This window comes from Malurus melanocephalus, unplaced genomic scaffold, assembly GCF_030028575.1.
Source record: "Malurus melanocephalus ecotype Western Australia unplaced genomic scaffold, MMel_1.1 scaffold_282, whole genome shotgun sequence".
In the NCBI taxonomy this organism is placed as follows: Eukaryota; Metazoa; Chordata; class Aves; order Passeriformes; family Maluridae; genus Malurus; species Malurus melanocephalus.
Window position 1 is genome coordinate 514,479 of NW_026623514.1, and position 22,425 is coordinate 536,903.

The following is a 22,425-nucleotide window of genomic DNA, read 5'->3' on the forward strand; positions in this document are numbered from 1 at the left end:
GCTCTGGTGCTCTGTCCAAGACTCAGTGGTGGAAATCAGGGACTGTGAATGATCAACTCACACAGTACCATGAAAGGGGCAGTACTGAGACAGSCTGAGCAGCTGAAAGCCTCTGCTTGCTGGTGATACCGAGCACCGTGTCCACACTCGTTCTATTTTTGCCCAGGAAGTGCTCACTTTTGGGACTTTTTAGTGCTCTTTTCTTTTGAGACAGAAAGATATTGAAAGGAAGATAAAATCCCARCTGAACTGTGGACTGTAACCTGAACTCAGCTCACACCTGGCACTACCCGAACCACATCCTAATGCTGGACTCAACATGCCTGAAATCATTGTCAGCTGGACTCATTTTAACAAATTCCCCCTCCTCCAGCCATGTGCAGTATACACTAGAGCCATATTCACCACAGTTTCCTGAGCTAAATAACATGGTTCCTCTGCCTATGCAAAAATCAATTTGGGGAATTCCTGCAGCTTTCACAAACCAGGCCTCATGCCAGGAAAAAAAATTAGGTTATCTCTACATATCCCTGTAACAGCACTGCTGAACTCCAAGACTTGGTCATTCCAATCTCAATGATCTAATTGAGAGGGAGCAAGCACCAGCACTACACACAGAGCTGACACTGCTGAGATATTCCCAAGGGAAGCAAGGGAAACCTTTCTCCTAAAAGAACCAAAGGAATAAGCCCTACAAGGTTTATGTCACAGAAATCACAGCTATTTGTTGCTGCTGCTTCTAKCACCACTACTTCTGCCTCCTGCTGAAGTGTCACTAAATTTTCCATGAAAAACTCCTGTATGTGTGCTCCAGCTCACTCCATCCCAAGGACAAAGGAAGCATRAGCTTGGAGATTTCAAACATAGAGAATGAGCTGTTGTACTGCATTTTATTTCTTTCCAGTCATGAAAAACAATTTACCTAACAATTGCTTCCAATACCAAATCCATACCCACTCACTGTAACCTGTGAAATGCCAGTGAGTCCCATGACARTGACATTCACCCACACTCAGCTGGATTGGGGTCTGAGACACAGGGGCTGAATTCCAGGAAAGCACAGGGTTTCCTGCCAGCACTGCTCCTTGTTTAGCTCATAGAGTTTGGCAGCTCCCTAGAAACCCCACCTGATCTGTCCAGAAGAAAACTCTTCCTACCTGCCCAGTTGGCTGGATGGGAGAACTGCTTGCTGCTCTGCACRGTTTTCATTGCTTCCCCCAGGGCTGCGCTGGCTTTCATCCCGTTTAGGAGAGAAGAATAGAAGGCGTGCACAAACATTTTGGAAGCAGCCACAGGGATGGGCCACAGTGACACGAGGACACAYTGAGCCCCAGCAGCCAGGAATGCTCTTGTCAAGCCAATGACTCCATCAGAAGTGACTTTGCTGTTGGACTCTTGGTAAGAGCCAAGAACCACCAGCTTGACAGGAAGACGCAGATCCAGGACATCAGCTGCTGTAAGCAGGAACTCCTGAAGAGGAGGGCAGTCCGAGATGCTCTCCACATCACTGGCATCATCCTGCATCCTAAGAGATTCTGGGATTGTGTAGGGGTTCCCAAAAGAGCTCTTGCTGCTGGCTGGGTTGCTGTCAGTGTTGGGTGTCAGGACCAAAGCAGCCAGTTTCCAGGAGACGTGGGTTGCAAAGTGGACACATTCAGCCTGAGTGAGGGCACTCATGACTCTCTCTTTTGTTGATGAGCTGCCGACTAAGGGCTGACAGCCAAGTAACTCAGATACCATATATGCTTCCTCTTCTGCAGAGGGCATAGGTCCCCACAGCCACCTGTCCATAACTGCTGAAGGGAGCTTGGGGTTTCCTATAACAGCTGCCATTGAGGTAGAACTGGAGTAAGCAGGAGTATTCTTCCTCACGTGGGACTACACAGACAAARAGAAAGAGAAAATGGGGTTCAAAGATCTGGTTTTTATGGTGCTGGTAATAAAATATCCTGCCCCTTTGGCTCTGAACTGAAGTCTGGTTGTCATAATTACAGGAAGACTTTCCATTTCTTTAGTTTCTTCTGTTTAACTATTCCAAGGAACATCTCCATTTGAGTCTGGTCAAGATTTCCATCCCCAGATCTTGGGTGAACAGACAGGTAAGAACAGAAAGCAACAGATACAGCCCAAGTCCCTTTGAAGGCTGCAGCAGAGCTAAAAGCATAAAGAGGATTCCAGCTTCTCACATTACTGGAACAGTACCTGCAATACTCACTAAGTGGCTCCTCGTAGCTGCATTTCCAAGATCAGTGTCAGCACTGCCAGCAGCAGGCGCTGCATGCAGCTGATACTGAACAGAGCAGCAGCAATGCTGACAAGRGTCAGACCCTTCTGCTGTTCCACTGCCTGTGCTTATCCCACAGCAAACCAAGGCATGCAGCAAAACACTGCCCAGCAAGAGGAGATGTGCCTTGGTGCAYTCTCCCAGAGACCTGGCCATTAGAAATGCTGCTGCCAAAGCTCAGCATGAAAATAATTCTGCAGGGTTCACCTGTGGGATTTGCTTTCCCTCATAGCTTTGGTGTCATGAGGCATTAGTGGCCTTCCCCACAGTGAACATACCAGGACAGTCAGCCTGGCAAGGAAGCTCAGCACAGATCACAGACACCTGCATCTCTGTAGTCTGCATGTAGTTCCACACCCAGCACATGCAATCCTTTAGAGGAGGATATCCAAATGATCCAATCCCCTTGTCCTTCCTGGCATGCCTGGGGCTGTGAGTCTGTGCTGCAGGAACTACATCAGAACCCACTTCAGAGCTGTGGTGCTCAGTGTGCTCCTCAGACCCAGGGAGTGTTTTGTTTGTGGTTTCTGTTCTTGTGTCTGGCACAGCAGGACAGAKCTGCWGTTTCCTGAGCATGCACCAKCACCTGCASCCACAGGAGAGGTTCTGTGAGAGAGATTTGACAAGCAGGGTCAGACCTTGGAGCTGGGATTCAGCGACTGGATGGACGGCACTGCAATGAGGCTGAAGCGCTCGTAGAGGTACTCGTTGGAGGAGCTGCCCTTCAGCAGAGCRAAAGGAATGAGGTACAGCTCTCCCTCCAGAACCAGGATCAGCTGGCGGTGGCGGCCAACAGGCCCACTGGAATGCATCAAACCCTGGAAAGAAAGGAGAGAGAATTAGTTTGGCTCTTTCACTCCACCAGTGCCTGCACTTCCCARGCATCAGGCTCTGGTCTGGTTTGGAAACACCCACATCAGAACCACGAGCACACCTTGCTTAACCCCARCCACCTACATCTTGTCAATTTTTGTCATGCCCTTGTCCTTTGTCAGAGAATATTCTTTCTGATATTGAGTTTCTAGATAGCCATTTCCTCTGAAGAGCGAACAATCTACAGATTGTGTCCATGACCTGCACTTCACCTCACCATCAACCCAGAGTCACCAGGTYTACACAGAACATCTTATGGATGGAGAAGTGAAGCAGAGATCAGYCAACAGGGAACATGCAGCCGGGCACAAAAAGAGGCAACTGCTGCTGGCCCCAGGTAACTGTGGAAATTCATTAATCTAGTGTGTATCATAAAAACAATCAGTTTTCACCCCAGGAAAGTAACTTCAAAGCACTGAAATTTGCTCCAGCCTAAACACTGGCAGCCCACAAAAAAAGTATACAGGACCAGATCCTTGTCTCTAGATTCACAACTCTACATGGTCACCAAGGCCCCTTCCAACCCAGACTGTTCTGTGAAAACACTACACTTCAGAAACCACCCCCAAGCTGTCTATTCTTGCTTTCCCACACTGAGAGGGTTTTGGCAAGTGTGCCAAAGGCTTACTCCTTCCATGGGTCCTATCAATAAGTCGTAGAGAGCACGGAGTGGGGGCTTGGTGAAWGAAGTCTGCCTCCTTGGAAGTGATGATGTTCCATCCTTAACAGGMGACATGGTGCTGCTGAACAGGCTGGTCATGCTCTGGCAGCTCCTGTGGGCAAAAGCCAAGGGAGAGGTTAGCTGAGCTCCACTGGGGGCTGCCCTGACTTCTGACAGTGACATGAGCCAGGCCCTGTCCTCCAGGGGACTCTGCTCTGGAAAATGCTTCACAGGAGACCTTTAGCCTCCCATTCAGCTTCACGCCCCAGTGAACAGTGACAYTAATGCAGGATGAATCAGCTGCAGACAGCGGATGACACTGCTATGGAGCTTCTCTCCACACTCCAGTGCCTGCAGTGCTGCTCCCAGTTGCTCCTGCACATGTCTGTGTGGCAGCTGTGTGCAGGCAGGCGTGAGAGCYGCTGACAACTGACCCCAGCCACAGGAGGATTTGCACTTGGGCTGTGCACAGCTGACCCAGTGTGACACCAGAGGCAGTGTGACAACAGGCAAACAACAAGACATCAAGATTCTGCCTGCCCTCCTGCCRCTGCTGGGCAGCATCAGCACCTGGAGCCCATTGCTTTTTTTCTGAYATCCCCACAGAGCTCTGCACGTCATCTCCTGGCATCAGCAGCCACAAGTGACTGCCCTGCTGAGGAAATGCATTCTGGGCTCCCATTCTGGGCTCACTGTGCTCCCCAGAAACGTCATCCTTGGCTTGGGGCCATGAACAACCATTTTACGTGGTAAGGGTAACTTTGCAGAAAGTTTTAGCAGGTAGGCCTCAAAGGAAAGGCAGGGAGGCCTGGGATACACCCCAACCCTTTCTGATACAAATCAACATACAGACTGAGAAAATTGCATTTTCCCYTCTCTTTCTCAGCCTCCTCATGCCTAAAACCTTTAGCTCTCTGAAGAAAAAAGTGTTTCAACCACCCCAAGGAATTTCCACCTTATGGGTACAGGGGAATAACCTCAGAATGTCAACAGAAGCCTGGTGTCCAACAGCCCATGCTCTCTGACCCAGGGATTCCAGTGACAGTATGAGAATGCTGCTCCTGCTGCTGCTTAGAGCTGCTGAAAACTCCTCTGGGGGATTTGTGCAAGAGGGGATCAGCACAGGCTTGGCACTGTGTGCTCCCCTAAGACCCGTCTGCCCCATCACTGCAGCACCTGACTGAGCCAAGCGTGCTTGGCAGGCTTCAGCTTTATGAAGCACAGATTTTAAAATCAAATCAGGAAAGAAAGCCTGTGCTGGATATCCTAGTGCTCCCTCAGGACGTTGTGCCCTGATCCTCCCCGAGCAGCTCACAGACAGCAGCAGCACTTGCCAGCTCCATCATCCGTGTTCAGCGATGGTTACACACTCATTTTCTGCAGGGAATAGAGGTTTGATCACTCCAATCAGCAAAGCCCTCCTGCATCTTGGGTTTCCCTGCCAAGCAGCTCTAGATTTATTCCTTCACCACTCGGATTGCTTTTTATGAGAACAAAACCAAGCAAGCACCATAAATCTCTCCAATCTCCCGCCTCTGTGTGTGTGTGTGTGTACACAAAGAGTGAGAAAATCCACAGGGGAGGATGGAGAGATCTCTTGTGGCAGGGAGCCCTGGCCAGCCCACCTTTTCCTCCCAAAGCAGCCAACAAAAGGCTCCAGGTGGCTTGTCAGGCACCTGAATCCAAATCCTTTCAATGTGACAAGAGGGAGACTCTGAACTCTGACCAAACACCCCTTCTCCACAGCACCACTGCTGCCTCTGGGATGCTGCAGTGATGATTTCTACCTTAYTCCCCTGATGTCTGAACGGTGAAATCTCTCATTTGGAAGCCTCTGCTCAGACTCTGCAGTGCTACTGATTTATAACCCTTTGTACAGGCAGCCGGGTCTGCAGCAAGCAGAGAAACAGCACAAACAGCCKGGGCTTAGCTCTGCTCCCGCCCTTTGTCTTGGAGCTGCAGGAACAACGCAAAGCCCCAGGGAAAAGGGGAGAAAGCAGTGTTGTGCAACCCTCATCTGCTTCTTTCCTGAAGCTTCAGGGCTCTTGCAAGGTAGTTTCCTTGTTTTCCCAAGCTCAGCGTGCTGCATGCCATAAACCACACCATTCTACACAGCTGAATTTTTRAGAACAGTGTAGGAAGAGGCTGTAAGGCTGTGCCTCTCTAGACTTTGTAGCCTCCAGGTTTCTCACCTGTGGAGACAGAGCAGACATTCAGTGCCGAAGATATTCAAAGATTTGGGCAGGAACKCTAGCACCTRTCCTGAATTCAGAGCTCAGCAAGGMRGATGCAAACAGATGTGGCAGTRTTAGCTCCATCCCCAGAGCCCCCAMTATAACTYCTACATGGGYRAAGGGAGGGGGACAGGCAGGGAGACCATCCAGTGTCTCCCCATCTCTTCACCTTCAGTTCTCACAGAAGGAACATCACACCCTATTTCCCCCTGTARTCAGAGGGACAATCTGTTTTTCTAAGCCTGATGAACTAGCAAAACATCTCAGCAATTCTGGGSATCTGCCTGTGTGATCCAAAACTAGAAAGTACTCATAGTCCTTCATCAGTGCAGCAAATGAACAGATATGCTTGTGGGTTCTGAGAGGAAAACCAGGCCAGTTGCTGGTGCCAGCAGGCAGCTCCCAGTTCCATGGGGGTGCTGTAACAGTTCACAGGCTCCAGTGGTGGCTCTCAACACCCCAGGCTCATCACATTTGCTTTTCCAGCTGAGAAAGGCCTAGGGTATCCTGTGCTCACAAACCACAATGGAGCACAGACCCAGTCAGAAACCCTGGGTTGCATCACACAGTCACACTGGAAAAATTCTGTCTTCAATTTTCTTTCCAAATGGTTGCCCTAAGCCCTAATCAGCACAGTCATGTGAAAGGCTGAGAACAAGTTGCAATCGGCAGAAAATGAGTGGAGATTTGCAGCTAGTACAGTCCTGTAACTCAGGAAATGCAGAATATTCCCAGCTAATTGGTACAACACTTGAGATCAACAGAAACATGTATTTCCATAACAAGTGTGTGGGAGAGAGCTCCGAGTTCCACACCTCACACACAGCAGGGACAAAACAGCTCTGCCCTGGAATTGCTTGGGGTCTCAAAATCAACACTTGGCCAGTTTGAGCAAATTTGGAGAAAAGCAAATTCRAAACGGCTGCTCTTTCAAACAGTCATCAATTCCTAGTGGGACCAGTCCTTGCTGGCTCTCCCCTGGGGCACTGGCACTGGCTGCACCTAAACTTTGCAATTTAGAGAGAAGCCCAACAACCAGGACATCTCCTGCTTGCTGATCCCCACAGCAGTGCTGCATTCTCACCTGTTCAACAGGTTGTTCCTGCTGACCATCCTCAGGAAGCCAGTTGGATCACTCATTGAGTTCAGCTTGTTATTCATCTCCTCAAACTGCTGGTCCATGATATCCCCAGCTTCACTCTCTGTCTCACTGCTAGCACAGGCTCTGGGGGGGAATCAGTGAGATGAAGGGGTCATTGATGCGAGAAAGAACAACAGCTTGATGACAAATGCTCGGCCAGTTTGAGCGAAAATGTTTTTCAAACGGAACAACAACCAAACCCTCATGCCAAATCTTCCCTGSCTTGCCTTTTGTCAGGCATATAAGACATTACAAGCCCCATCTCCTGCTCTTCTGGGATTTCTCGTGGTTTAATGAGTGAGTGGTAAAAAGCAACTTAGGAGAAAAAAGGGAAAAGAAAATGTTGTCAACAGCTTCTCCCTGCACATTTTTCTTCCAGCTGAGGCATGCTCAGCTCTGAGTCCTGGCACAGTTTGGAGTAACACTCACAGCTCCTTAAAGAGGCAAAAATCTTGAGTTCATGAACCCAAAAGAGCAGGTCACATGTGCTGCCTAAAGAGAGGGGAGTCTGTCCCAACACAAGTTCAAGCAGATTTTAAAATCCCTTACACTTCTTTTTTTTTTTTTTTGCAAGAACACGTTACTTTGCGGATTAATTAGACCAGCTGAAAAGAACCCTTTCTAGCAAAACTGCTACACAAGGCTCAACTGCAGATCTCAGTTGTGGATCTTGTTTGTGTATCTGCATGTCTACAGGGTAAGACTCAACAATCAACATGTGGGCTCTAAATTATTTACTCAGCTACAGCCACAAGCCACATAGCAGGGGGTGGTTAGAATTCCTACAGTATTTGCAGTTTTTCAAAGCAAACCRTTGAAAGAGAATTAATTACACTGGAAACTGTAAGCAGGATGAAATCTGCCCAAATACAGGCAGACTTGGCACCTGCCTCCTCATCCAATCTATAGATTCACCACACAGCCTGTGGGTTTGGAGCTTATTTGATGTGCTTTGTTTGGCAGAAAAATAGTCATGGATACAAAAAAAAAAAGCCATTTTTTTGTTGTTTTGCACTGAAAATTTGCCCCTTCTCTGACTCTCAGTTCTTAGACTTCTCAGGCAATTAGCTCCTTCCAAAATGTTATAAATTCAGGTGGGAGAGCAGAAACCAGGATATTAGACCCCTTCATGCCAACTCACCTGGTATAGTAGGAATCCACKCCCAGAGCCTCCCGCACGCTGGAGATGTGCTGCTCCAGTGCTGAGTTTGTCAGTGTCTGCAGGGCCACGCTGTTGGCTTCATGGAAGTCCCCAGCATTTTCTGTCAGGCTGTCACCCARATAATACTCATGGAATTTCAGAATTCCTGCAAGGCACCAGAATAAYGAGGTTATTTCTGCAGGGCAAGAACAGCACTGCCAGCAGCTGTCTAAGAAGACAGCACAGCCCCAAGCATTTGGCATTTCCAGCAAAACTGGGGCAAAGAGTTCTGTGCCAGGTCTTCACTGAACTTCTCCAGCATTTCCAGCCTTGCTTTTAAAATCTGGGTTTGTACTTTGCAGATAATGGCTCARAGGTACAAAGGCAGAGCAGAGCTTTTATGAGATGCTCAGAATGTTTTTGCTATTGCAGCACTCATGAATTATAAAGCAGATCTTCCATGTAAGCCCCTACTACAGTAATTCACATTTCAATAGATGCACATGAAAAATATCTATTAACAGCCTCTGAGCACATGAACTGAACACACAAGACTCAAATGCTAAAAAAGTGTTGCTACTGCAGCAGAACCTCCTCACATCACACACAGCGATTTCACTTTATAAAAGGAAAGAAGATGGATTAAAGCACATTGAATTATTAAAAGATAGCATTTCACAATGGGTAAACCAGATAAATGCCATTCCCTGTTTTGCTGTGAATTCTTCCACTGGTACTGCAGATAAAACCTTGCTACCTTCAGACCGGTCTATTATTCCTGATATAATTAATTCTGCAGCCTGTGATCAACAGTAAAAGGCTGCTCTGGATGCCTCAGCAGCATCAATTATTACACCAGTTAGGGAAAAGCAGAGGAACAAAGAATAAAGCAACTCCTCCTGCAGCAACAGCAGCAAACATAGCAACAGCCAAGAGGCTCTGAGGTTCCACATCAGTGGGATAATGAGGACCCTGGGCTGCCACTGRAGCTGCTCCCTGTGTCAACAAACAAGAACAGGTCACCATGGCTGGGCCAGAGTCACCACTGAAGAGCTCCCGGCAAAGCTTCTTGAGCAGAACCCCTGAAGCACCACAGTCTCCTTCCCACCTTCAAAGAGGCAGCCACAAACCCATAGACTCAAAGACTCAGTTTTCTCAGTTTGGGCAATGAGGGACTGATCGTGAGACCAGCGGCAATCCCTACACTTGATCCATGTAATTTTAATAAGCTCAGCCTGATAGTGATATTATAGACTTATTGGCATTTTATTCCACAAACTACAGGCCAGAAGAGCCAATTAATGACTGGATGCAGAGCAGGACAATCCCATCTTACAYTCAGACATGCAACGTTGCAAAACGCCCCAAAAATCGTCTCTTCCAACCACTGTCATCCCATCGAAGTCAGGCATGTGTGAGTGTTTGCTTCTTTTTCTAAAGCAGTTTTCGTGCAATCTAAATAGTGCTTTTTATCTCTTTAGCTTTGTCATGGTGAAGGGCTGCAATTATTAAATTATATCCAGAAAGAACTTGTTAAAATTTACAGTCATCACTTTATTAGATAATGAATAACAGCTGCCTGCAAAAAGCAATCCTCTTCAAATTAATCCTCCTTGCTCCTCTGTGATAAGTGTTTCCACATTCATCTGAGGATCAGGCAGTTCAATGGCATATCAGGAAGTGGGGATGCCCTTCTGTTTTCTGCAATCCACTTCAGTGAATAAACCTTAAAAGCTTTTGGAAGAATAAAGCATGGAAATATAATTAAAGCAGGGATTCTTATGCACAGAAGATTTTCATACAGCCAACATACTTGGAATTTCATTACTATTCTGTTCTGCCCTGTGGGAAATATATACAGATTGGAGGTTGAAAAATGGAAATATTAAACATGTGAAACATTTCCATCTCCAGGTGAACATCTAAGTCCTGAATAAGCACTTCTGTGTCATTACTGCTGTGGCTATGCCATAGCTTTTAGTCTATTCAGCTTTAAAGTATTAGATGGAAATTACTCCCTCCGACATTCACGCGGGTCCCAAATCCATTCCTTAGCTACAAACAGTACAATTCTCCTTTTTTTCTAAAGCTTGTTCCCAGGCTCTCATGTCCAAAAAGGAGCTCACCTGCCCCAGGAGCCAGCAGCCAGCTGTACAGATAACCTGCAGCCAGCGAGTAGTAGAGAACAAGTCCCCTCTGGCCATTCACWGTCTCCAGGACCTGGTCAAGGGTCACAGGAGAATAGGGATCTGAGTCCTGCTGCCCAGTCTGACGTTCCACAAGCAGGTCAGCAAAAGCCCTCGTTCGTCCTCTCTCAGCTACTGCCAGTGCCTCATCATGGTGACCTGAAAGGACAAAGCCATATCACAGACRTGACATAGAACAGGGACAGCTGCTATCCCAACCCCAATGGAAACCTGGGGAAGCAGTGTCACCATTTCCCAAAASAGCAGTCTGTGCACTGGAATACAGTCCCACGGAACACATCTGGTGCAGGCAATTACACAACAAGGCACAGAAAGGCAAATCAATGGAGAAAGTGAGGAAGGCTCCCCAAAGCCAAAGCCAGACACCCATATTGCTGTCCTGGAACAGAAATGGAGCAAAGGACATAGCAGGAGCTGCACCCYACAAGTCCAGCTGAACTCCTGGCATGAGCCTGGAGCTCAGCCTCAGCATCTGAAGGCATCTCTTACCCAGACTGACAAGCACTCGCTGCAGGGCCTGGTAGGAGGATGTCTGCAGGTCAAAGAGTGACAGCTTGTAATCTGTGCTCAGCTGCACCTCGTGYCGGATGGTTTCAAACAGCGCCGAGGCCCGGTACAGCTGGGAGGGAAAACAGCACAGTGACTTCCTTATGGACACTACCTGGGAAAGCAGCAGGATCCAGGGCCAGGATCCCCTCAGGCACAGGAGATGGTACACACCCTGCCTGGGATGCACCATTTCCTTCCCTGAGGACCCAGAGGGCATGGAGGACACAAGCCCCCCAGCATGTGGCAGACCGTGCTATACCTGGTGCTGGGACTCCTCCAGGTTCCCACTCGCCCAGAGGGAGAGGCCAAGGCCATGACGGATTTTTGCTTCATCTTCTCGGCGTCCCAGCTGCTCTGCCAGCCTCAGTCCTGAAAAGGAGTCAGAGTGAGAGAGTGTCAGAGGGGAGAAGTGGCCTCAGTGCCACGGGGCTCCTGTGACAGCTGTGGAGCTGCCAGCACTGGGACAGCAAGCAGGGGAGCACCGGTGGTGGGACAGTGAGCAGGACAGGGACAGCAGCAGGACAACGAGTGGGGCAGTACCAGTGCCAGGCAGCTGCCAGCCCTCACATCAGCACAAGGTGCCTTAGGGAGACAGACACTTCATGGACTGAGCCCTCCCCAAGTGAGGTTAAGGCACCACCAGACCAAAAAGCTCAGCTTTTAAACCCTAAATGCCACACAGGCAAACAAAATCACACTGAGCTGTCAAACACTGCCAGAAGACACCTCTTGCCACATTACTGGCTTGTTTCCCACCAGCTCTCCTTGGCCCTCTGGCAGGCTCTGCACACGTTATGTGCCGAGCCAGAGCAGAGGGCAGGGGCCTGCCCTCAACGACCTGGAGCTCATTTCACTTCCAGCAGCACATTTCTGTGTTGTYCCCACTTCCATCACACTCCAAAGCTCTCGCCTCAGTGGCCCCTGCTGACAACAGGGACACCTCCTCTGAGGCTCCTCAGGTTTCCCCCAGCCTGGGGAGCAGGGCTCTGGCTGTCACCATGCCGCTCCAGCATTCCCAGGCTAAGCAGGAATTCTGCAGCACACCAGGAGAAGGAGCTGTGTTTCATTCCTCCCCTTCCAACAGCATATTGGAATCCTGCCAAGGTCAGTTACACGAAAACCAAACYAACTGATGTAATTCATCCTTTGGCCTCCAGCTTCATACACTCCAGCCACATTACTCATCTGCTGCATCAGAGCCACAGCTCCATCAGCTGCTGCCTGCATGCTGGAACCCCTCACAGCAGCACAGTTCCCAGGACAGCACTGACCCAGCACTCAGCAGTGGCAGACACCTTCTTGACACCTCAGGCCAAATCTCCCTCACCTCTCTATGGAACAGCACTTGTTTCCACTCCATTTAGAGGCACTCACCCACCTTGTCTCACTCCCAGGTAAACACGTAAGGAAGAGCCAGGTGGCTACCAGCAAGGCATAAATCTCTCCCAAGAGACCTCTCAGGATCAGAGATATTCATCACAATCCCCAGTGGTTTTCCCAGAGCCAGATCCTGGTACACAATGCCATTTATAGAGAAGGTTCAGGCACAAATGAGCTTCACAAAGAGACTSCTAGGTACAGTCTGGATCAAGCTCTGAGGCACCTAAGATGCCTGCAGGAAGGCACAGATCATGCTCTGTCTAGGGGACACCAAGAAGGCACCAACTGAGATGCCATGCTGACCTTAACTGCTCACAGACAGCTATTTACATGGATGTTCAGGAGTAGCTATGGATGTCTGCAAGAGCTTCAGCATCAAAGGCCACTGTCAAACACGTGGAGCTATGTTCACAGTACCTCACCTCTCCATGTCTTCAGGTCTCCCCTCCACCCTTCTTGTGTAACTCTGTCTCTTACCTTCCTGCAGGTACATCACAGCCTGAGAATAGTTCTGCAAAGCATGATGAGTCCTCCCCAGGCTGCTGTAAGACACAGTTTTGGCCACCAGGTCRTTCATTTGCGCTGCGATGCTGAGATGCTGCTCCTGATAAACCACTGCCCTCTCGTAGGTGCCCAAGGACTCGTAGGTAAGGCCCAGGTTGCCRTAGGCACGGCCCTGGCCAGCGGGGTTGTTGGTCTCCTCGGCGATCTGCAGGTCCAGCTGGTGGTACTGCAGGGCGGTCTCGTACTCGCCCATGTGCTGGTACACCCCGCCCAGGCCGCAGGCAGCGTCGCTCTCCAGGGCTCGGTCCTTCATCTCGCGGGCGATGCTCAGCTGCCGCTCCAGGCACGAGATGGCTTGCTCGTAGTTGCCCAGCTGGCTGTGCAGGCTGCCCAGCTCCCCGTAAGCCTGGGCTTTGTCAAATGCCTCCCCCAGCTCGTGTGCCACTACAAGCCTCTTCTCAAAGCACACCAGAGCCTGCTGTAAACTCCCCATAGCCCTACAAGGGAAGAAAACAGCAATGTTTATTTTGCTGGTATTTCCTCRAGATAAAGGGTTTTGCCATTTCCCTCGGAGGTCAGTTCAAACCTTTCAGGCAGAGAACGCTTCCCCACAAGAGACAACCCCAGCATCTTTGAATCAACCTCCTCCTCTCGGAGCAAAGCGACATCAGCTTCCTAATTTGAGGTGTCAGCATAGTCCTCAGCACGCACAGGACTCTCCAGCTCTCTGTGTCACAGCTTTGTGAGCGTGTGCCAGGCCCCCCAACACCCTCCATCAGTAACACACCATGCCGACTGTACTCGTACAGGCATTGGAACACACGTGCAGCTCCTTACCTGTGCCCACTGCCCAAGCCTCGGTAGGCTTTTGCCTGATCTTGCATACGGTTTAAGCTTTGAGCCACAGACAGGTACTGTTCGTAATACTTTATAGCTTCCTCAAAATCTCCCAGAGCCTCGTAACAATCTCCCAGGTTCCCRTACGCTCGGCCCCGATCTAACACGGACTCGTTGCCACTGAGCTGCTGCAGCATGGCCAGCTGCTGTTCGAAGTAGCCAATCGCCTCCTCCATGACATTCATGTTCATCTTGGTAATGCCCATGTTACCGTAGACTTGGGCTTCGATGCCGGGGTCCTTCAGCTTCTGCCCCAGCTCCAGCTGCTCTTCATAGCACTTGAAGGCCATGGTGTACTTGCCAAGTGCCATGTACACCGCAGCAAGGTGACCGTGTGCTCTGCATTCGCCCGACATATCCCCCAGCTCCTGGTACACCTCCAGCTCCTGCGTGTGGTAACCTAAAGCTTTGTCACACTTCTGCACCATCCTGTATGCGGAGCCCAGGGCTGCATAGGCATTGGCTTCCAGTCTCCTGTCTTTAACGTGATGGGCCAAGCTCAACTGCTGCTCATAAAATTTTATTGCACCATGTACATCTCTTTTACAGACAAAAATATCCCCCAAATTCCCCAGAGCTCGGAATTTAGCCTGGGAATTGTTCAGAGACTGTGCCAGGGACAACAGGTACTTTTGACACTCCTCTGCTTTGTTGAAGTCCATCAAGGCTTTGAAAGCCAGGCCCAGGTTGCAATAGGCTTTGGCTTGGCTCAGCTTGTCATGAAGATCCTTCGCCAAGGCGAGATCCTGCTCGTAGTAYTTAACAGCCTCCTCATAGTTGCCGAGGCAATAATGGGCATAGCCAAGGTTATGGCAAACCTTCCCCTCCCCTTCCATGTCCTGCAGCTCCGGGGACAAGCGCAGGTACTGCTCGTAGTACGGGGCCGCYTGCACGTACTCTCCTCGCGTGCAATGGAAGTTGCCCAAATTGCTGAGGGCTCGCGCTTCGCTCTGGATGTCCCGCAGCTCCCGGGCGATGTTGAGATGATTTTGGTAGTGCTGCAGGGCACGGTCGTGGGCACCCAGCGCCTGATAGGCAACAGCCAAGTTGCCGTGGGTGGATGCTTGAGAGGCGCGGTCGTTGACTTCCATGGAGATCTGCAGCTCCTGCCGGTGGTATTTGACAGCCTGGTCGTACATGCCCAGGGCGTTGTAAGCGTTGCCCATGTTGCCGTAGGCCCGGCCCTGGGCCGCGTAATCGCTCAGCTCCTGCGCGATGGACAGGTGTGTCTTGTGCAGCCGCAGCGCCGTGTCGTAGTCACCCTTCATCTGGTGAATGATTCCTGAGAAACAACAGAAAGCGGCTCAGTAAATAAACAAACACACTGCCCTGCACCAAGGCTGTGCTGCAGCCTGTCCAGCCTTTCCCTGGCTCTTCACACCAGGCAGCCCCATCCCTTCCCAGAGCCCCTGAACAGCTGAYGGGGCACAGCCCTTCTGAACAAACTGCCTTCTTTCTTCTAAGAGGGAAATCCTGAGGAAGGTTTAGGTTTTATGTTATACAAAAGCACATATTCAGCACAACAACCGGACAGTCTGGCCTTATAAAATTACTGTTTTTTTTCCCTAAGTGATACCCGGTGGCTCCAGAGCTCAGACTCAACACATTGAGACAGCACTTGCAGTTGCTTTTCAATTTCAGTCGAATCATCTTGCATTTGTTATGAGACATGGGAACAGGAGCTCTGATTGTGCTGATGATACCACCTACACTTCAATTAAACTCTGTGCTAATAATGCCTGTGGCTACTTTGCAAACACATGTGAACAACCCTGGGGGTATGGGAGCCACTGAAGGACGCCCTGCAAATGTTTTTTGACATTAATTGCAGAAGCTTCAAGAGAAAATATCTGGTRTCTTTGGACAACACAAAGAGCACATGAAGAGAGGTACAGAAGTTCTCTTGGAGCTGCAAAGAGGCAGCACCGAGAGACTTTAAATTGTGTTCTATTAATAAAGTGAAGTGTCTTCTCTCCATCACAGTGGGAACCCTTAAAAGCTGCAAAACCAGGTCCCYCCATGGAGCCTGAGTGTTTGGAAATACCAGATGCTTTGCAAAGGTTGAGAGCCTGAGACTTCTGGTTAAACTCCACATCTCCTTGTTGTGAAAGGCTGATAGCCTGTGCTTTGCCCTCAGTCCATCACCTCATCCTAGAGAGCAGAGTTCTCCCTGCAGAGCACTGCAGCAGCTGGGCTCTGTTACATCCATGTCTGTCCTGATTTACAGGATCGTACACTGAAGGGTGCTCTCCATCTGCATCAGGGAAATGCAACAGAAAATGTCTGTTGCTTGAGCAGAGAGGCCAACTCTAACATTCTGGCCTGGAAACACACATTTAGATACATTTTTTTGCCTGTCAGCATGGTTATTTTGATGAGGTTTTGTTTTCCATGTGGATTAGATGAAAGAGACAATTAAGACTTGACTTTTTGATTGGTACTGGATGCTTTTTAAACAACAGTAATAGATCGTCTCAACAAGAACTGCATGTTCCCTTTCTCCAGTATAACTGAACTCTGACAGAGAAGACAAAAAATACAGCCAAATAACAGCTGAAACGTGAGACCCCATGCTCAGACGCTAGGAGAACTATTCTAACACAAAGTGTGGAGTGGCTGAGTCAGCATACCAACTGAAAGTTATATTTAGGCTAAAATCCAACACTGAAAAACATTCTCTGCTGCACCATAGTCCAGCTCTCACATCTCTGTGTCTCCCCAGGACAGGTCCCACACTGGAGCAAAGATGAGGAATGCAGTTTGTGCTTTGCTGTTCATTCAAGGCCTCCTCTCTCAGCCCTCCTGCCTGCTGGGTGCTGTCACACTCACAGAAAACCTTGTCAATGCTCACTGCTCTCTCATGCTAAGCAGCCYACAAGCACTTTTGCCTCACAAACCTATTTTGCCCCACGGATCTGCCTCAATTTGTGTAAAGGAGGAGATTTGCAACACTAATTACAAAGCTGTGACTGTTTTGTTTTCTGCAGTTCCCCTTATCTTCTTCATTCAGCTCCTGAAGACTCAGCTACTCAGAGAAATTAAGTAATTCATCAAGCTATTTTCAATTACCTGCTGCTGATAACATCAGACTACAATTAGCATCTACAAATGAACCAAGTGCCAACTGCCAGGCAGAAACAGGAGCTGATTTACAGCGTGGGGCAGCCTGCAAGGGCTGGGATTCAGGAGCTGCCAACAAACACTTATTTTGATATCCCAGCACCAGCCCTGCTCTGCTGTTCCCAGCCAGCTTGAGAGCACATCCTGAACGACAGCTGGAGCACTGGCAGCACAACTGCCACAGCCATGGCAGAGATGGGAGTATGTCCTTGGTCGCACTCACATCTGGTGCTGGGAAGCAGGAGAAACAGCCTTCACTTGATTGTAACTCGGTCTCACCCAGCCTGCCAGCAGCATGCCAATGCTGCTCCTTAGCAGAACACAAGACTCCTACACTCTAGTATTTCAGTSAGTATATTTAGAAAACAAACTTAGTTAGGATTTAACCCATCTGTCCTCAACTTACAAGGCAGCAATGTATCGACATACCCTGCTGACGAGCTCACAAAGAAATGGCCAGGCAACAAGCCACATCAGTTCTTGCATTAGTGCAAGAATTACACTTACTCCTGACTCCTGAAGAGCTCCTAAAATGCATTTTGTCTTTTCATTTCCCTTTTGCTAAGAGTTTGTGCTTTCTAGTGTTTTTCTAAGGAACTTAATAATTGAGCACGGACTACATTACGACAGCACGGAATCTGCCAAGGGCCTGTTTAATTTATTAAGGCAATCTGGTGAAACTGGGGTGACTTAAGAAGACAGCACACAGCAGATCTCCTGCATCCTGGCAGCAGTGTTCCCTGACAAATTCTACTCCATGTCAAGGCCTTACCTAGATTGGAAGAGGCTCTGCCTTCAGCAGCTCGGTCCTGCAGGCTCTCGGCAATGTGCAACTGCTCTTCGTGGTACTGCTTAGCCCTCTCCAGGTCCTGCATACATCTAGCTGCATGGCCCAGGCCAGCATAGGCTCGCATCTCAATGGCCTTCTCAGCCAGCTCCTGGGCCAGCTCCAACACATAGTTGTGGTAGGACATGGCTTTGTCGAAGTTCCTGCGGTAGTGGTAAGCGCTGCCCAGGTTGCTGTAGGCTCGAGCTTCCTCCCGCTTGTTCCCCAGCTCCTTGGCGATCTTCAGATGTTGTTCGTGGCACTGCACTGCATTTTCAAAATCCCCCATTGCAATGTACACTGCTCCCATGTTGCCCAGCTCCCGTGCCTCGGAGAGCTCATCTTTGGACTGTTTGGCAAGGAGGACACACTGCTTGTGGCTGGCCAGCGCATTTGGGTAGTCCCCGATGGCCGTGTACACGTGGCCCAGGCTGCTCAGTGCYGAGGATGCTGCCTGCAGGGGTAAGAGAGACAATGTAAGGGCAAATATTCATGGAAACAAGGCAGATGGCCCAATCCTAGAAATCTAAACCATGAGAGGCCATCCTGAAGAAAGAATGTGACTATCAAGTAGAAAGCCTGCTCTCTGCAGTTCTACACCCCTCAGGGCAGCTTAGGTGAAGGCAGCAGGAATGGATGGGGCTCACTCAGGAGGACATGGGTTGGACTACATCTTTCTTTGAAGTATGCAGTGTGTGTTTGTACCTGGCAGAGGGGAAGAACAGCACCACAAAGATGCAGAGACTATTAGGAGACAGAGAGAGTGACCGCTGCAGTTACCAATATCCTTCCATACCTCTGCTTCAGCAAGCACACCATGATCCAAAGAGCACAGTTCTTATTGAATAACATCAGGGTCCTGAGMCCCCCACAACCTTGGGAATGCAGCAAAGACAACAGCATTTCAGTAGCTGRAGCCTTTGTCCCTTAGGTACATCTTGCCTAAATATAGCTCTRTGAAAATCCCAATTCTTACCACCGAGAAACAGCTGTATTTAACAAGAGAAATTATCTGAGAAGCAGATTCTTCTGCCCACTGCATCTCCCARGACACAGACCTGCCTTCCACCTGGCAGAGCCAGAGCACCCAGCAGTCAGCAGGGCAAGGAGCCAAGGGCAGGGATGTGTTCCTCACACGCCTGCTGCCTCAGCACGGCTGTTCACTCCAGCGTGTGACCCCGACTCCTCTCAGCTCCTCCACGTGCACTTCACAGCTGCTGCTGTGACCCAATTCCACACCTCCCTAAAGGAGCTGTTGGGGTGAGGGCTCCTGGAGGGCAGTGCTGGTGATGGCTCCAGCTCTTCCTGAGCACAGATCAGCCCAGYTGCTCCTGCTGTGGCCACAGGCAAAGCTGGGACCAGCTCCTGCTCCTTGCTGGTCARACTGGCTGCAGCATTGGGGCTCCCCAGCAGCACAGTGACATAATTTCTTGGCTGAGATAYGAGGGAAAGCTCTCACAGAGTCTGAGGGGACCTGTTTGGAGGCTGCTACAAAACCAACACAAAAATTGTTGCTCTGAATTTTAATCCATGTTTACACAAACCTTCATGAAGCTTAACATACACAGAGCATTGAGTCATTTACAGCCTAACTAGGGGAAAAAAAGGAGAAAAAGCAGATATATGGAGCCATCCTGCACAAGCCCAGACCAAAGTGGGGCCCATTACAAGGCTCAAGATGSACCAGAGCTCCCTTCATCCTCCTGGGGAGCAGTGTGCCCACTGCTGCAGAACAAGGCAGCAGCACCACCTGGGCCAAGCCAAGCCTGGCACAATGCAATAAGAACTGATCCAGCCTGGAAGTTCTGGAAGACCAGCCGCCACCAGCAACAGAACTTCTGTTATTGCTGGGAGGAGAATAGAAATGTCTTTCTGGAAAGCAAGGAGTCAGTGAAATCTGGTGTCTCCTGGGGCTGCTAAAATAAAACAAAGTGGACATCCATGCGTGCAGATTGCTGAGGAGATGAGCTCTGGCTAAAAGCCATCAGGCAGAGACTCAGATGATGTTAATGGGCTATGGCTGGGGAAAAGAGGCATAAATGGAAAGCAGCAGATCTCAGATTGTGCACAAGAGAAACTTGACAGAAGCAGGGACTGCTCATCCCGCACATGGGAAGAAATCTTTAGGATGTCTCCTAGAATGGGAAGCAGATGATAGRAATTGAAATTTGTGAGGCTGGAAATGTTTATTCTCAGAGCTCTTAATCCCTTTGCCCAAGAGCATGCCCAGGCTCACATTAAAGACCTAGAATGAAGGGTACAAGCTTAGCAACCATTCTCAGAGCATGCAAAGACACTTGGCTGACATGCCTGAGTGCCCAGGGCTGGATTGTCCAAACCAGAATGTGGCAGGAGGACTGGTGAAGCAGAAAAGAAAAATAARTTGAAGGAGGCAAAAAGAGAAATAGAAAATGAAGACTGAAGGACTGACAAGAAATAGCACAACTTGATTAGAAAGYTGGGACTGCTTTTAGAGGCTGGGCTGCAGCTCACCCAGACACAGCATCCTCTGATGTGTCCTTCACCCCAAWGGTCCTCACGTTTTATTCTGCAGCAGCTTCCACTGTTACCTGATCTGAGAACAGCACTTCTCAATCCTCTCTGAGTCTGCATGAAGACAGCCTGTGACACTTCTGGCTTCCCCAGGCTGGGGCCGAATYGTGCAGCAGCAATCCTCCAGCAAGATAAGCATCAGTGCTCTGTTTGCTCTGGGGGCACTCAGGGGAGCTTGCCCTTACAGCAGTGTTAAAAAACTCTTTGGTGATAATGATAATATCTACAGGGACTCACTTCAGGATTAGAAATAGGATCCCAGAAGATAAATGAATTGCTGTATATTTAACAGAATCCTCCACACACCAGGATCCACCAGGAACCCCAAGGGGCTCACACACAGAGCCAAGAGGGACAGGGTGTTCCCACGTCACTGGCAGAAGAGTCCTGTTGTGGCAGGGAGAGCACAAGGCTGACACATGGGGAACAGATTCCATCTCTGCTAGCACAGAGCTCTGCCTGGTAGCAGGGTGATGGGAGACTACAGCTTTGTACCACAGGGGGTTTGCATCGGCAAACAAAGAAAATCAATGTTTTATGTATCTGACAAAGACAAATTTTACAGCGGGGGTTGCTTACACCTTCAATTAAGTAATTTATCACTTTAATAGAAAGCAGATTCTTCTGCCACTGAGCTGAGGCACAGAAGGGAGCTCTGAAAAACGTTCCTAAGTGCTGTCTTWTTCTCAGAAGCAACAGCCAGCTCAGGTTTTTCAGCTGAGTAAAGCAGAGTCTGATGTTAAGCAGATGTGTATCACAGAATGGCACCTGGCAATTTGGAGAGATGCATTCCTTAGGTATTGCACCCTTGCTGGAGAATGGTCATTTCCCAGTCACATTACATTTAAACAAGTCTTCCCCTGACTGCACAGCCTGCTTAAATAAGAACACTGTATAATCATCCTAAAATGGGTGAGGTGAAAATGYTCTGCCTGGTACCTCACTGTAAGATACCCTTAATCCCTGAACACAGACACTAATTAGGATTGATCAGAGATGGAGCATGCCCTGCTGCACACTGTTTCTTTCAACTTCCCTTCTCCCTCTGGGCACAGAGTAACAGCAGCTTGATCCTACAGAAGTAGTAGAGCTGTATCCTGCAGATCAGCCATGCATATTCATCACAGCTGYACAGGGGGCAGGCAGCAGCACCTCTGAAAGCCACGGTACCTCCCAATCTCCATCTCCTCAGCCCCTCACCTGCACCCCCTTGTTCTTGAACACAAGCAAAGGTGAGAATTGAGAATGCTTTGGGGGTACTGAGGGGAGTAGATWGTTCCAGAACACACCCACAGAGCTCTGAAAGCACAGGCTCATACACAGCACAATCTGCCTGTGCCCTACARTGATACCAGGGACACATCCCAACTCTTTCTGTACAGGAGCTGCTTATTTTACAGGTGAGGACTGAGTAACTCCTGTGCCGCAAGCAGGCCAGCATTGTGACAGGGATAATTCCAGGGCCTATTAAAATGATCATTTGTGGTAAATTGCACTTTACCTCCTTTTCTATTAAGCCTCTTTATAATTTCCTCAGAATCCACAGCTATTCCTCAGCCTGGCTTGGACAACTACTGATTTATGCACTAAGACTGTGCCCCATCAAAATGAAAACTTGTCCTTCTCTCCTCCCTTARAGGTGAGGCTGATGTGCCAAGACCACATCTAGATTTGTTCTTTGTGTGCCATGCTTTTGAAAATAGAAARGAAGCAGCAGGCAATATCCTCTCTTCTTGTATATGATCAGCACGCAGAAAGAAGAAATGGATTTGCTTTTAGGTAATTATTTCCTGGGGGAAAAATACATTGAAATCAATATCCCTGCCAATCAATATCTCTATTTATTTGTAGATGGTCTCAGTCTTTTACATAAAAGCTACCAAAGAGAAAAACCTAAAAAAGCTAAAGCCATGGAACAGAAACACCAGTATCTGAAAGCCTGAAAGRAGCTTTGTAACTACTAACTGAAAGAGAACAACCAGGAATTARTGACACAATAGAAAGACTCAAAATACACGGAATAAAGAGATGGTCCCAGCCCCCACTTGATTAATG

General features: G+C 49.0%; 1 protein-coding gene across 2 annotated transcripts in view; it reads right to left on the reverse strand.

Moving 5' to 3' along the window:
• Positions 1–22,425, reverse strand: part of TTC28 (tetratricopeptide repeat domain 28) — a 97,956-nt gene that overhangs the window by 11,895 nt on the left and 63,636 nt on the right. For both annotated transcript variants that reach the window (XM_057376593.1, XM_057376594.1), the window contains 11 exons: positions 17,764–18,271; positions 13,812–15,153; positions 12,948–13,471; positions 11,350–11,459; positions 11,031–11,160; positions 10,461–10,679; positions 8,335–8,500; positions 7,137–7,277; positions 3,786–3,930; positions 2,923–3,102; positions 1,158–1,878 (listed from right to left, as the gene is read on the reverse strand). In XM_057376593.1, the coding sequence (XP_057232576.1) occupies positions 1,158–1,878; positions 2,923–3,102; positions 3,786–3,930; positions 7,137–7,277; positions 8,335–8,500; positions 10,461–10,679; positions 11,031–11,160; positions 11,350–11,459; positions 12,948–13,471; positions 13,812–15,153; positions 17,764–18,271 (4,186 nt within the window). The remainder of the gene's footprint in view (positions 1–1,157; positions 1,879–2,922; positions 3,103–3,785; positions 3,931–7,136; positions 7,278–8,334; positions 8,501–10,460; positions 10,680–11,030; positions 11,161–11,349; positions 11,460–12,947; positions 13,472–13,811; positions 15,154–17,763; positions 18,272–22,425) is intronic.